Here is a 15071-nt window from a genome sequence, read left to right on the forward strand (position 1 = left end):
GTCTGGAGTCCTCATTTCAATACCCCATGTTACAATATATATTCCTGATGACGGGTTGAAATGAACTCGAAACGTTGAAGTACTGTTTGAAACATGAGTTATTGAAGGAAATCAGATGATTGCCAATGCATGTGGATGTATGTTGGTGTTAAAGAGCTCTGGCTGGCACCGCAGTGTTCTAATGGATTAAAGGGAGTTCCGACCTAATTGGGATTGCAAATTAAGGCTGAATCGAATAAATGGAATTCTCCTATAGGGAATTCCTTAGATGGAGCATGGTGTTTGAGGGGCTACATCTTAAGAGCTATTGGACGTACTGAGCTGAAATTTGGCATGGATGGGTAGAACTGAGCTTTTTTTTTTTTTTGGTTAGGTAGCTCTTGTTCCAGTGTAGGGCTTTTTGTGGTTCAGGTAATTGAGAAAGTTACAGGTTTTTAAAAATTGGCCAAAATATGCCCCTTTTTAAAGATAGGGAAGTTCAACTTGCTGCGCATGCTCAGTAGGTGGCCTACTGCAGGGGGTGTACAGTGGCTTCATTTGGGTTAACAAACATGGCTGCCTTTTAGCCCGCATCCCATTTTTATCAGGTGTACAGTATGTGTGTGTGTATATATATGTGTGTGTGTGTGTGTGATATATATATATTCAGTGATCGCAAAATACGCGCTATAGTGCATATTTAAGCACTACAGGCACCTAAGGGATCCAGTTTTTAAAGGTCCCTGGGTCCTGTAGGATGCTCTGTGTGTGTTGCATCTGCCAACCCAGTGACATCCCTCAATGTCTCCCAACCAATGACCGTGGGCAGGAGCATCTCATCATCCAATTGGCGTCTGAGACCTCCGCCTCCCGGTCACGTGACGCCGCCGGGCTCTCTCTCTCCTCATGATGGATCTCTATTTGCCTTCAGCAGCTGCCCGTTCCCTGTGCTGCGCGGACAGGCTGACAGTGTGACCTCCATGCTCAGGTCTGCTGACACCATCGGGCCATCTTCCACCAGCCAGGACACAGAGTTTTGGGAGGAACGGCAGTTGTGAGCAAGTTGCAACTCCGAAGACACGGCACACCCCGGTACATGGAAGCAAACACCCCTCTGAAGGTAGTAAGTACTGATGGGTAATAATACTCACGCTGCAGCCTCTGGTCAATGGAGCTTACAGCACACTAGAGTAGCATCAGCCATGAATTATAAACAACATTAAAGCCTGCTCCATAGCAAACATTATAAATATCACTGCAGAGGATCACTGTGACATACACTTGGCAGTGTTGATATTAGGGCTAGGAATACTGCAAAATGGATTATAACATGTAACAAGCTGCTACTCATATAATTAGCATTAAGCACATATAGGGGGAGTCAGGGTGCTGCATGATACACCACTCCCGCTGCAGCCTCTGCGGTTGTACCCTTCACACAGCACAAATAGTGCTGATATCTGGGGACTAATTTTACACCGAGCCCACTCATCCGTAAGCTGGTGGCCGCTATATTACTTGCCTCACCAGGAGCGTAAACCACACTGTCATCCAGGATTATTCAGACATTGAGACTGTGCACCATTTACTTTTTCCAGCAAGGGTGCTGCTCCCGCACTTTGCCTCAGCCACAACCCTCCTCGTTTGAAAGCCCCCTAAACCCCTCTTTACCCCCAGTACTACGCCAGCTGCTATCTATCCTTGTCCCCTCCTTACCCCAGCCCTGCCTGCCCCTAGCCCCCTTCTTGCTTTACTGCACTGTCGCAACCACTGTCTGCTCTTATACCCTCCCTACCCACCCCCAGCACTGCCCGCCCTATCCCCTCTACTCCAACTTCTCCCTGCCTTTACCCACAGCTCTACCCCACCTGCTACCTGCCCCCAGAACTGTCCCAACTGCTGCCTGCCCTCACCCCCCATAATATGTGATGGGACCCAGAAAAAGTGAAGTAGGACCCCAATTTTTTTAAAGTGAGGGGTCCCTGGGAACCACTATTCAGTAAGTGGAGACCGGTCCAGAACATGTCTCCGGGCGACGGCAGGGTGAAATGACCGAAACTACACCTCTAAGGCTTCGGGAGCAGTGGGCTGTACCAATGAGACATAGCAGAAAGTGGACAATTAGGTGTCGACAAGAAGAGGCTGCTGCACATCTTACAACTTCTATCCTTCACACCGAAACTCCAGCTAGCCAGAGTAACCACTGTGTGCAGCACGGACAGCAGCTAGACTGGCTGGGAGTGACTCAGTAAGGTGCTGGTAGGTTGGCACATGTGTGTATTCCAATAAGCATACAATTCTGTGAATTAGCAGCTCCACCATTTTGTGAGTGACAGTAATCTCACTCTGTCAGAGTGCTGAATCCGCAGTTAACCACAGGGTGTGATGGCATACCATATCTGTATTGCGCAAGTAACACTTCCATTAAGGCATCAGCCTTAATAATCGGAATTTCATTGCTGTTTTGAGTTTGAGTGGCAGAAATTCAGTAGGTTTTGTTAAATTTCAGATCATGTCTAATGAAGCCTTAATAGGACATGTGAAACCGTAAGTTTTTTTGTCTGTTGAGTATGCATATACACAAACCAAACAACACACACACACACACACACACACACACACACACACACACACACACGCATGTATACGTACGTCTCATTATTATTACCACCAGCTAATAGCCAGAGTAACCGCTGTCTGCACCACAGACAGCAGCAAGACGGGCTGGGAGTGACTCAATAAGGTGCTGGTAGGTTGGCATAGGAATCTGGAGCCATGCTGACTGCAGTGCATCCCACAGCTGCTGGAGGGTGCATGTTGGAGTATCCATAGAATGACCGCAACGAATGAGTGGTCCCACAGATGCTCAATTGGGTTCAAGTCCAGGTAAATATGGGGCCAGAGAAGTACTTGGAAGTCTTGGTGGTGCTCGTGCAACCACTGTTGGACATTTCTAGCCGTGTGACATGTCGCATTGTCTTTCAGGAAGATTCTTTCCGCCTCAGGGTAGATAATCAGCATGTATGTGTGTACGTGCTCTGCAAGGATGGATTTATAACCAAATTGGTTGAAGGTGCCTCTCATGGATTAGTGGACCCAGAGAATGCCATGAAATCATTCCCCAGACCATAACGCTGCCACTACCAGCTTGTGTTCTTCCACTAGTGGTTGCAGGGTGTTTGTTCTCCGATGCCTCTTGCCTGACACTCCATCGGAGAAGGTAAGCCCTTGCCGATCAGCGGAGGTCCAATGCCGATACAGGCGTGAAAATTGAAGCCTTTTCCGCCGATGCACCTTCGTTAGCATAGGTGCAGTTTGCTTCGGAGCTCCATACGCAGCAGGGTTCGCTGAACTGTCATTTTAGACATATGTCTGGTGGCCCCCAGGTTCATTTTGATGGTGAGCTGCTCCACTGTAGCGTGTTGGTCGGCCCTCATGCACCTTCATAGCCGACGTTCACCTCTCACATCAGTGGCACGTGGTGCTCCGCAGTTTCCACATCTGTTCGCAAAGGTGCCATTTGTCAATTCACGATATACCTTCACAACAGCAGCACGTGAACGGTTCACAAACTGCACTGCTTCAGAAATACTGCCACCCTTGGCCCGAAAGCCAATAATAATCCCTTTTTTTTCAACCCTGATGAATCGTCCCTTTTATCCATGACGGCAACGAGTGATGTGTGCAGACTGCCTATCACACACCTTATATATCCACCAAGCCAGCGCACGGCATGTGGGCTTCGAGCTGCTGACGTCCAATGTAGGAGGTGGTCATAATAATGTGACTCAACTATGTGTGTGTGTGTGTGTGTGTGTATGTATATATGTGTGTGTGTATATATATTATATAATACAAAATGGGGGATCGGCACGCCCACAAAAAATTACTCTTTACCCGGTGTCCTCACAATCCATCAGGATCAATAATAGCATAATATGTGGGGCAGCACTCCAGGAACGAAACTGTCACGAGTCGGCAGTATAATCCAACATTTCAAACCTTTGCTTTGTCATCCCTGATGACAAAGTAAAGCTTTGAAATGCTGGATTATACTGCTGTCTCTTGACTATTTAATTCCTGGAGCGCCGCCCCACATATTATGATATATATGTGTGTGTGTGTGTGTGTGTGTGTGTGTGTGTGTGTGTGTGTGTGTGTGTGTGTGTGTGTGTGTGTGTTAATGTTCAAATATGATGTGCAACAGATCTTGATGCACTTTCCAAATAATAAATGTCCATATTCCACTCCCAAAACAAAGATGTTGGTGCAGCCACTTCCTCAAATGCCCCAACCATGGGCCGGTATATTAGATATGTAAAGAGAAAAATGGAGGGCACACCTTGTGAGTAAAGTATAAAACTCCAATTTTACTGTTTTTAAGCAGCCTCACGAACATCCTCCAGATAGCTCCCAGTGTTCGATCCCACTGGCTTAGTGCAGCAACGACCTTACCTGGTCCCCCACTAGCAAGAAACCCGTCTGGTGATGTCAAAACGTCCAGCGTCCTCTAAATCACGCTCAACGCGTTTTGTCAACACCCCCTGACGAAGTGGTTTAGAGAGAGAGAGATATATAATATTATGTACACAGATGTAGCCACGCTCATCCGCAGCATAGATGGCGCAACTAGCGTGCCCGCATCTATGGTGTGCGTATGCAAGCGCACAACATAGACTTCAATGGGGTTATCGCCGGCTACGATTGCTGCACTGTGCAAAGATGAGGCTGGCTACATCTGTATGTGTGTGTGTGTATGTATATGTGTGTGTATGTGTGTATATATATATATATATATATATATATATATATATATAGTGTTTATATATTTGTATAAAATATATATATATTATACATATACACAGGTTGAGTCTCCCATATCCAAAGTGCTTGGGACCAGGGGTACCAAGGGTATTTTTGATATGCAATTATTCCAAAATACAGAATATTTTGTTATCATAATGAAATATCTTGGGAATAGGACCCAAATATACACTCAGAATGCATTTATGTGTTATATACACCTTATACATAGCCTGAAGGTAATTTTATACAGTATTTAAAATAATTTGTGCCTTAGACAAAGTTTGTGTACATTGAACCATCAAAAATCTAAGTTTTCATTATCTCAGTCAGCCCAAAAAAATACTGTATTTCAGAATATTCCGTATTTCGGAATATTTGGATATGGGAGACTCAACCTGTGTGTGTGTGTGTATATATATATATATATATATATATATATATGTGTGTGTGTGTGTGTGTATAATTATATATATATATATATATTAGGGATGTGCAGGCTCGGATAGGTTCGAGTTTGCACGTTGAGTTCGGATTTTTCCCTCCAAAAAAACGGAACTCAGAAAGAGGCAAAACGTCATCTTGCACGAACCTATCCGAGCCTGCACATCCCTAAAATATATATATATATATATATATATATATATATATTCAGCACAAGTTGGAATTTTTATGAGTTTTTATGAGTGTGCAACATGTATTTAGGGCACTTTCCCGATATATTTTCTCTTGCAGTATTTTCAGTAAAAAAAAAAAAAGCCTGTTTGTAGATTACATTTTGTTATTGATTTGCTCAGAAAATATTAAATGTGAGTGGTTGAAGTAGCGGAGATAAATTTAGATGAAGTCATTATACTGCATGGTTTCCATGTTTTTATGAAAAGTAATGAAACTGTAAAGGTCACCTGCCTGGTCTGAACACATAGTTGCAGTCAAGCCTTATAAACAATTGCTTCTGTGTTTGCTTTTGTTTTTGTGACATAAATTGCCTTCCTGCATACTGTTTCATGACAAGGACATCAAAATGTCAACACCAACAGGAATTGACCACGTTATTAGAGCAGGAAATGCTGTCGCTTAGCGGATCACATTCAGTGTCAAAATATTGTGTTGAATTTCAACAGGGCGAAATTTGCATTGTTCCCTGCTAGCTCTGATGGAGACAGTGATATTTTCCAACTCACAGGATATTAAAGGACAACTCAAAATGGAAATAATTGCAGTATTTATTTAACAGCAAATCTATGACTAACAAATTAGTCTAAGTCGCACATTATCATTAATTCCGTTTAGTTTACAATGGTTCTGCGTGGGCTTAGCCTAGTGACTTATTTAGTTAATTTAATTTTCTTTTCTCCACTTTATCTGAGCTATAGTTTTTATAAATAAATAGTCAGCATGTACTACTGAGCATGCCCTGTAGCATACACTAGTTACTAGATAAAGCTACTATGGCGAATATATTCTGAAGCAGAGGGTTATAAATGGTCCCTTGACAGAGGCCTCAAGCACAGGAAAAGTGTGCACAACATTTCGTTACAAGTTGTACTATTTTTTGTTTTTTTACATTGCTACTTGTACACATAGCTATCGTCACTATCCAGTACTGCTACATCTCAACAAAAGGGTGACTTACAAACTAGCAGAAATGTGCAAAATCAGTGAGAGAACAACTCTGGTCAGACCAACATAAACCATCTCGCCCAGGTCAAAAAATGGATGTGTAATACCCCTTTCAGACTGACTTCCTAGAAAACGTACGATTCTATCAACCTGTCAGTTTCTCCGACCTCAGGGCCTTATTCAGACCCAGACGCTATCCGCAGTGTGCTCGCTATTGCCGATGGTTGCTAATCTGCGTATGCATCGCAGTGCCCGTGCGCAAACTACACAGTGTGTTCGCAGATCCCTCGCTCATACAGCAAAGCCAGCCCAGCAGAGTGAGTGACATGAGAGGCCGTTTGTGGGTGGAAACGGGCAGTCCAGTAAAAACGGGGGAGTGGAGGTGCGAATGCAGGCGTGCCTGAGTGTTTCAACGCCATTTTAGAGGCGTGCATAATTAATAGGCAGCGTCATAGTACACGTCACCAGCCATTTTTGTACTATCACAAGCACTGCGTTCACATCCGATAGTGGTCGATGTACCAATGTTTTCACAAACTTCCAAGAGATGACGTGGGGCAGTGGGCGTCTCTGCATTCGCTAAGGGGAGTCTGCATACACAAAGCGAACGCTCGTACAGGTAAGATGGGCGTGCGTATGCCTTAGCGAGCGATTGCTCCCTGCCGCGTCACTTTCAAATATTTGCATACGCATCGAGCGAGCGTACGCTCATAGCGACCGGGTCTGAACTAGGCCCTCAGTCCCTGACCCTGGAACAGAGCAGATCGTGGACCCGGGACTATGACCCGGGTCAGTCCCTTTCACATATATTCTAGACCCGGGTCGGTGCACATAAATCTGCAAAAACCCAGGTATTTAGGATGTTTGTGAAAGGGGTAGAAGTGATGCTAGACAGTGACTTACATAGGCACTGTCACTTTCAGGGGCGCCGAGAGGGTGGGAGAGCGGGTACAAATTACACGGGCCCGGGCTTCCTGAGAGGCCCGACGGGGGCCCGGGACCGACGTCGCCCCCCTCCCTCCCTCACAGCAGCCCAGCACACAGTGTGTGCTGAGCTGCAGTGGGAGACTGGTCGTGGCTGCTGAGCAGCAGCCACAGCAGTCTCCCATGCCTGTGGGGGGGAGCGATCACACTGATCACGCCCCCCCTGGCTTTGCACCGTGCTGAGGGGGCTCAGGCGCTGATTTTTAAAAAAAGGGCGTGGCCACGCCACCCGCGATTAGGCCACGCCCCCTTTACCTGGGCCCCGCCGCTGCTCTTGGCAGGCCTGGTCACTTTAGGACAATTGCACAAAGCTTGGTGCAGAAATAAGAAGCAAGGAATTGGCCAAAGATACTGCGAAGCACAAAGGTGCTAGGCAGAGGAGTACCTTTTACAGTGTGTTTAGTCTGTCTTTCTAACCAACCATTCTTACTATGGAAAATCCTCTCCATTACTAATTATTTATTGTGCCCCTTTGTAATTCTAATTTTTATGTGGTCTATTTCCTTCTCTTTACTGCCATAAAACCTATGAATCAGTTCAGTAGTATTCCAAAATATGTATGAATTTTATGTCTGGATAATATCACATTTGTGATCTAAAGGGAACACCTCTCCAAATAAAAACTGTAGACTAGGGGGTAAATTTACTAAAGTGAGTTTTGGTAAAGTTCTACTGTATACAGTGTGTATGTGTACTGTTTTAAAAAAAAAAAAATTATTTATAGTGGGGGTACGGGTGTTGGCCGTCTGCTGGCACTTGTAGTTCCACAAGTGCAAAAGGGCAGGCATGCTGGCACCTGTAAAATCCAATAGTTTTGAACTATTTTCCACATTATTACCCATGTAACCACAGCCCAGGGATGCGGGAAGAGCCCCAGGCTTCAGCCTTAGCCTGGGGTTTTGGGAGAGGGAGTAACACCTTCTTGGAGGGGTCCCCACCTCCCCTGAGAGCCTCGGCTTGGGCTGACTGGCTTGGGGTGTTAATGTTCGGCCCTGCAGACCTGGCGATAGGGTCTCCTGGCTGTGGCATTACACCCCGGTCGGTTTGGGTCCGGTGCTGGTTTTAAGTATAGGGGGACCCCTACGCATTTTTTCCCCCCTATATTTAAAACCAGGACTGGCCCTTTCTCTGGATGCAGGCTGTTCAGTGCAGTTGGACAATATCGTGGCTACCGTAGCAACCTCAAAATCTGCCTTTCTACCATCAGCAGCTGCCCCTAAGCCTAGGCCGTCCTCTTCTCTGTCCTTTCTCCCCTAAGGAAAGGCAAGAGGACAGTCCTTTCCCAGGCAGTCTACATCTCACAAGACCACCAAGCCACGATACAAGTAGTCTTGGTCGGCCAGGTGTCCATTTTCCAACTCTGGTGACAAACTCTCCGTCTAATGGGATGGGCCTCCTCCTGGGGGATCCCAGGGTGGGAGGCCAACTTCTTCAATTTTCCGACTATTGGCATCAAACAACAGCAGACGCCTGGGTCCGAGAAGTGGTCTCTCAGGGGTACGCCCTCACCTTTCTGAGGCGTCCTCCCCAGCAATTTTTTTGTACAGATCCCCCATCAGACTCCATCAAGGCCCTGGCCCTCCAGGAAGCCATTCACTTCCTGCTACCTTCAGGTGTGAAAAAAAAGGTTCCTTTGGCTCAGCGAGGAACTGTTGTTTTTCTTTCTTTTTTTTTTTTTTATTCCACTCTTTTTGATTCTAAATCTGAATGGGTCTCATCGGCCTATTTTGTATCTCAAATCCCTCAACAAATTTATCAGAGTGCCCAAATTCCGCATGGAAACTCTGCGGTCAATTTTCCTGGCATTGGAGCCTGGGGATTTCATGGTTTCTCTGGACATTCAGGATGCATACCTGCATGTGCTTATTACTCCAACCCACCAACGGTTCCTAGGGTTTGCTGTTCTTTGCAACATTACCAGTTTCAGGCATTGCCCCTGTTAACAGCACCTCGGGTCTCTACCAAAATAATGGCAATTATGGCGGCCTATCTCAGACACCAGTGAGTCAGAATCCTGCCATACCTGGATGACCTCTTAATCTTGGCACATTGACCAGTTGTGTTACAACACCATCTCCAGCTGACCGTTGAGTGCCTGCAAACACACGGCTGGCTCATCGATTGGAAAAAGTCCTTTCTATCTCCTACACCCAGGAAAGTCATCTGCCCATAAACATTCTGGAGCTACGAGCAGTGTACAGAGCACTCACTCTGGCACAAGACCACCTCCGGGGCAGGCCGGGCCAAACCCAGTCCGACAGCGCGACTGCGGTAGCCTACCTCAACCATCAGGGAGGTACGCGAAGTCGGTCAGCAATGCGGGAAGTGGCAAACATCCTGGTCTGGGCTGAATGTCATCTCCCGGCAATCTCGGCAGTGTTCATTCCCGGAGTCCTCAATTGGGAAGCGGACTTCCTAAGCCATCAGGACATACACACTGGAGAGTGGGCTCTCCACCTGGATGGCTTTCAACTGCTGGTGAACAATTTGGGTCTGCAAGACGTAGACCTCATGGCCTCCCGTCACAACCAGGTACGGGTTCAGGACAAGAGACCCTCTCAGCCGCCTTCGTGGATGCTTTGGCATTGAGGTGGGACTTTCAATCTCTCATACCTCTTTCCTCCGATCTCCCTCCTCCCAAGGGTTTTCAGGAAGTTCAAGCAAGAGGACGGCATGGTGATACAAATAGCCCCAGCTTGGCCAGACCACATTGGTTCATCGACCTACAGAGTCTCTCCAAAGACACTCCTTTTCCACTTCCTCTACGGCAGGATCTACTAGCACAGTATCCTTGCCTGCACCCGGACCTACCTTGTGTATCTTTGATGGCGTGGCTCTTGAGTCATCCCTCTTAAGAGCCAAGGGTTTCTCTCGCTCTGTGGTCCAGACGATGCTCAAGGCATGTAAGCCTTCCTCAGCCTGCATCTATTACAAAGTTTGGCTCTCTTTCAATGGTGCTCCCCCAGAGGCTATGACTCTACAGTTTTTAGGGTCTCCTGGGTGCTTGGCTTTCTCCAGATGGGGTTACACCTCGGCCTCCACCTGGCCTCCCTTAGAGTTCAGGTTTCTGCACGATCAGTCTGGTTCCAGCTATAGATCGCTCCCCTGTCTGATGTTAGAACATTCTTTCAAGTCGTTTTCTGCCTTCAACCTCCTTTTGTCCCTCCAATGGCTCCATGGGATTTGTCCTTTGTTCTCCAGGCTCCTCCACTTGAACCTTTGTACTCCGTAGACCTCAAGTGGCTGACAGCGGAGATGCTCTTTCTCCTCGCCATCGCCTCTGCCCGCAGGGTATCTGATTTGGCAGCACTCTCCTGTTTCTCCCCCTTCTTGATCTGTCATCCAGACAGAGCTGTCCTCCGTACTCTGGCTGGGTACCTCCCTAAAGTGGTATCCCGCTTCCAATTGAATGAAGAGATTGTGGTTCCGGCTTTCCAGTCCTCTGATCTTTCTGCAGGTGAAGCCTCCTTGGATGTAGTTCGTGCTCTTCGGATCTATGTGGATCGTACTAATTCCTTTAGGTAATTAGATTCTCTCTTTATGTTGTATGGCTTTTACAAGCGAGGTTGGCCAGCTAATAAACAGACTCTGGCTCGATGGCTCCACATGACAATCTCTCAGGCCTACACGCAAGCTGATCTTCCTGTTCCAAACAGGGTTACAGCACATTCTACTCTGTCTGTTGGACCCTCGTGGGCGGTTCAACGTGGCACTTCTGCTGAACAATTGTGCAAGACAGCCACGTGGTCTTCTGTCCACACCTTTCTCCGTTTCTACGCCTTTAACACCTTTGCCTCTCAGGATGCTTCTTTTGAGCGCTGGAATCTCCTTTCTGCTCAGGAGCTTCCCCACCCTTAGGGTACACTGCTTTAGGATATCCACATGGTGTACCTGTAGATCCCTATGTACCCTGAAGAAGACATTAAGAGTTATGGTAGACTTACCTTTTGTTAACTCTATTTCTTTGAAGTCCATAGGATCCACAGGGCGCCCACCCTGATGCACCTGGCCTCATTGGGTATTGTTTCCCTTGATCATTGATTCCTTCATCTTCTATGAGAGTGTCTCTTGAGTGTACTGTTCTTCCTTGTCCTCTTTCCTGCTCCTGCCTTGGGCTTGTTTACAGAACTGTGTGGCTGGTGGCGGGGTATATGTGGAGGAGGACCATTGCATCCTGAGAGCTAAAGCTTTGACTGTTTAGTGCCTGGATCTCTCCAACAGCACAAACACCCCATGGTATCCCTGTGGATCCTATGGACTTTGAAGAAATAGAGTTAACAAAGGTAAGTTTACCATAACTTTTTAAACTTTTTATATCTCACACTCAGTAGTGTCAGCCCACCCACAGTATTAGGTTGTTTATATTGGGATGGGTACGGGATGCTGGCGTTCGGTATCCCGACGCCGACATCCTGACAGGGTTAGAATATTGACACTTTGTCAGTCTTTATCCCAACCCTGTCGCTATGCCCCCCAGTGCCTAAACCTAACCTAGCCCTCCCACCAGCCCCCACCATGGTTCCTATTGCTAACCCTCCCCCAAACCCCGCTACTTACCTTTAGGATTTTGGCAGTCTGTATGCCGGTGCCTGGATTCAGACAGGTGTCGGGTTTCCGGTGTCTGCATTCTGACTCCAGAATCCCCTCCATTGGTATTTTAATCGCATCCCATTTGTAACATTGTACATCAGTACTCTGTATTATGTTTTTTTTTTGTTTGTTTTTTATGTCTATGTATGTTTTACTACTACTTTGATGTGCTTTCCATTTAAAAAGGTGTCCCACTCATAGTGCTGCCTCTTGTTTTGGATTTTTAGAGGATACAGCCTCAGGCAGTAGTAATCGATGACTACACAGCAAAATTCTTACTGAAATTTATATTAATTTTATGTTACATCTCATACTGTGTTTTGCACCCATGTTGTTTGTTTTAGTGTGTGCATTCAATGGGTTTGTCCACTTTGGGACAATCCACACTCCTTAAGGTGGGTACACACCTGACAGATATATCTGCAGGTCGAGTGACCTGCTGATATATCTGCAGATGATGGTCGTTCATACTGAACCCCCATCCCCCTCCTCTCTGCATCCCTGTGTACGGGCGATCGGCTGACCGCCCGTACACACTTGCCGATGGACAGATATGTCTGCAGACATATCTGTTCATTGGCTGTGCAGCACAGCCAATGCGATTTGTCTGTGAACGGCATTGTTCACAGACATATAGTCTGTACACACTGGCCGACGGGGGCACAATATATTGGCTGATCAATATATCGGCCAGTGTGTACCCAGCATAAGTTAGTACTTGTGTAGCAACTTATTGGAGATCTGTGCAAACTCAGTAGAAGTTTCCTCACTGAAACACCAAAGCCATCCTGTGTATTCACACCCATGGCAACCAATCAACATTGAGTTTGCGTTTATCAAGTACATTCTATAAAAAGATAGGAGCTGATTGGTTGCCATGGGTAGCTTCTCCACTCTTTTCATACATCTACCCCATAGTACACACAAATATTTGACAATGTGTCCCTACTCTAAGTAGCCCCAATAATGAGCACTGTGTTGCAGCAAATTGATTATAAATTGAAAAATTCTATGTAAGCAAATATTTGATTGGATGTTAGAATTAGCAGAGTGGTCAGGCTGTTCCCTTTTTTATCTCCTAAACATTGCCCATTCATTTAATTTGTGTTAATAAACTTCTAAAAGGTTTTGTATTTTTCAATTTGTCTTTATCTTGTTCAATAAGTATTCATTTCTAAAGTTTTGGCAAGACTGTATCCAGCAAAAGTGTCCAACTCAACCACTTCTAAACCCTCTGATGTGAAACCACCAAAAGAAACGCATGTGGAAGATGTACAGATACCCACAGCATTTCCACCAGGTAAGAAGAGTATGTAACTGGTACTTATTTACAGTAGATATATTACTAGATATAAATATTGAACATTGAGATATGTAAGAGTATTCTTTATTCACTCCAATTTAGTATCTGAACTGATTGTCCTTTGTATTTTTGCACTGTAGAAAAGGTCTCTTAAACCATTAAACCAAACTTTTACTTGGTTAAACCTAGAAGAAGATGATGTTTCAGCATAATTCATATTAAAGTTATACCATAGTTGCCAGTTTTGTGGAACTCCCTCCCAGGAAATCTTGGAGGGGAGGTCACCATGCAGCATCATCACAGCCCTGCCCTGGCTGAAAATGCCACTATTTGCGGAATGTTTGCAGCAGGAAACTGGGCCACTTTGGTGTGATTCTCAGTGAACCATGACATCAACATTACACCCACTTCACTGCATAAGTGGATGGCATGCTGACCGAAATTAGGGTCTCTCCCGGGCATTCCATAGAGTAGGCAAGTAGAAGTTGAACAAGTCAAATTAATGTACATGTTATTGCTATAGGAATGTTAGTTTTACAGCTGGGAACCCCATTTTCTTCTGTACACATAGCATGCTTTAATTATAAAAGTGCTTCCATACTTATGACTATTACTAGAAAGATCTATTCTAATATGACAACTCCTGTCTAGCTTTATCTGCATAATGTATGTATATATGCATGCAATATGAAGAAAAGTCATGTTCTATTCAGAATAAATTGCAACCATTTTTTCAGCTTGATTTTGAACGTCTGTTTCAATTATTTTGAAAGTAATCTTTCTTTATATGTAACAAGATCAAAGTATTCTATTGCTAAAAAGTGAAATTTGAGAACAAAAAGGGGATTGATGATTCAATGGAAAAAATCTGCAGACAAGACAGGATGTTCCTCGTCTGATGAATTGCGCATTTCCAAACCTAGATAATAGTATTGCACATGAAAAATGGGAGCTGGGCATAATTCCCTTTCCCCTGAAACTCATTATGACAATTTGTTAATGAGTCACTGAATATTGAAGAGAAAGCTATACATTTTATAATGAGTGCATAAATGCTGAGACACACCAAAATAATTAATTTACAAAAAATGGGAATCTCTAATGAGAAGTTATATGGATTTCTTCTTTTTTTATGTGCAGATTTTATTTTTTTACAGCTGCATTCTTTTTGTGTAACATAATAAAAACTAGGATATAATTGGTCAGGCTGGTGCTAGCAAAATCTGTTATTGCAAAGGTCCAATATACAATGTTTGAATTTAATTCCAAACATAATTTCCTTTATTAGAGATTGCTCACCTTCATATATATATATATATGATTTTTTTTATTTTGTATAAGCCCATCTGTAGCTTTTATTAAATACATTGCCTTATATTTCCAATTTCTTTGCAAGCTTTTCATCAGTGTGTTTATATGACCACTCAAGTTTTTGTATTTTTTTTTTTGTCTTTTGTATATGACATAACTGTCATATACAATTGTGTTGAATGCTCACTGCATTCAATGCAATTGTATCCCCAGTTCTGACTAATTTCATGGTTAAAGGCAGGAAAACAGAGCAGTAAACTATAAAAAAGAAAAATAAAGAGCATTTATTAAATCAGGTGTAAAGAATAAAAATGGTTTTGCCCATAACAGCCAATATGATGCAACTTGTCTTACAGTACTTCAAGTGCAGTTTAGAGAAAGCAAACATTTGATTGAATGCTACAGCCATATATTGCATTTACACCTGGTCTAGACTACCCTATTATCCAATAAATTAAAATCATGTGAAGGTAGAAAC

General features: G+C 44.6%; 1 protein-coding gene across 3 annotated transcripts in view; it reads left to right on the forward strand.

The window, feature by feature from the left end:
- ERICH1 (glutamate rich 1) overlaps positions 1–15071 on the forward strand; it is an 83212-nt gene that overhangs the window by 23641 nt on the left and 44500 nt on the right. For 2 of the 3 annotated variants that reach the window (XM_088479757.1, XM_088479758.1), the window contains exon 2: positions 13145–13279. In XM_088479757.1, coding sequence (XP_088335883.1) covers positions 13145–13279 — 135 coding nt within the window. The remainder of the gene's footprint in view (positions 1–13144; positions 13280–15071) is intronic. The other variant, XM_088479759.1, reaches the window with a different exon arrangement.

The sequence above is a fragment of the Taudactylus pleione genome, unplaced genomic scaffold (assembly GCF_031769625.1).
Source record: "Taudactylus pleione unplaced genomic scaffold, aTauple2 ptg000244l, whole genome shotgun sequence".
In the NCBI taxonomy this organism is placed as follows: Eukaryota; Metazoa; Chordata; class Amphibia; order Anura; family Myobatrachidae; genus Taudactylus; species Taudactylus pleione.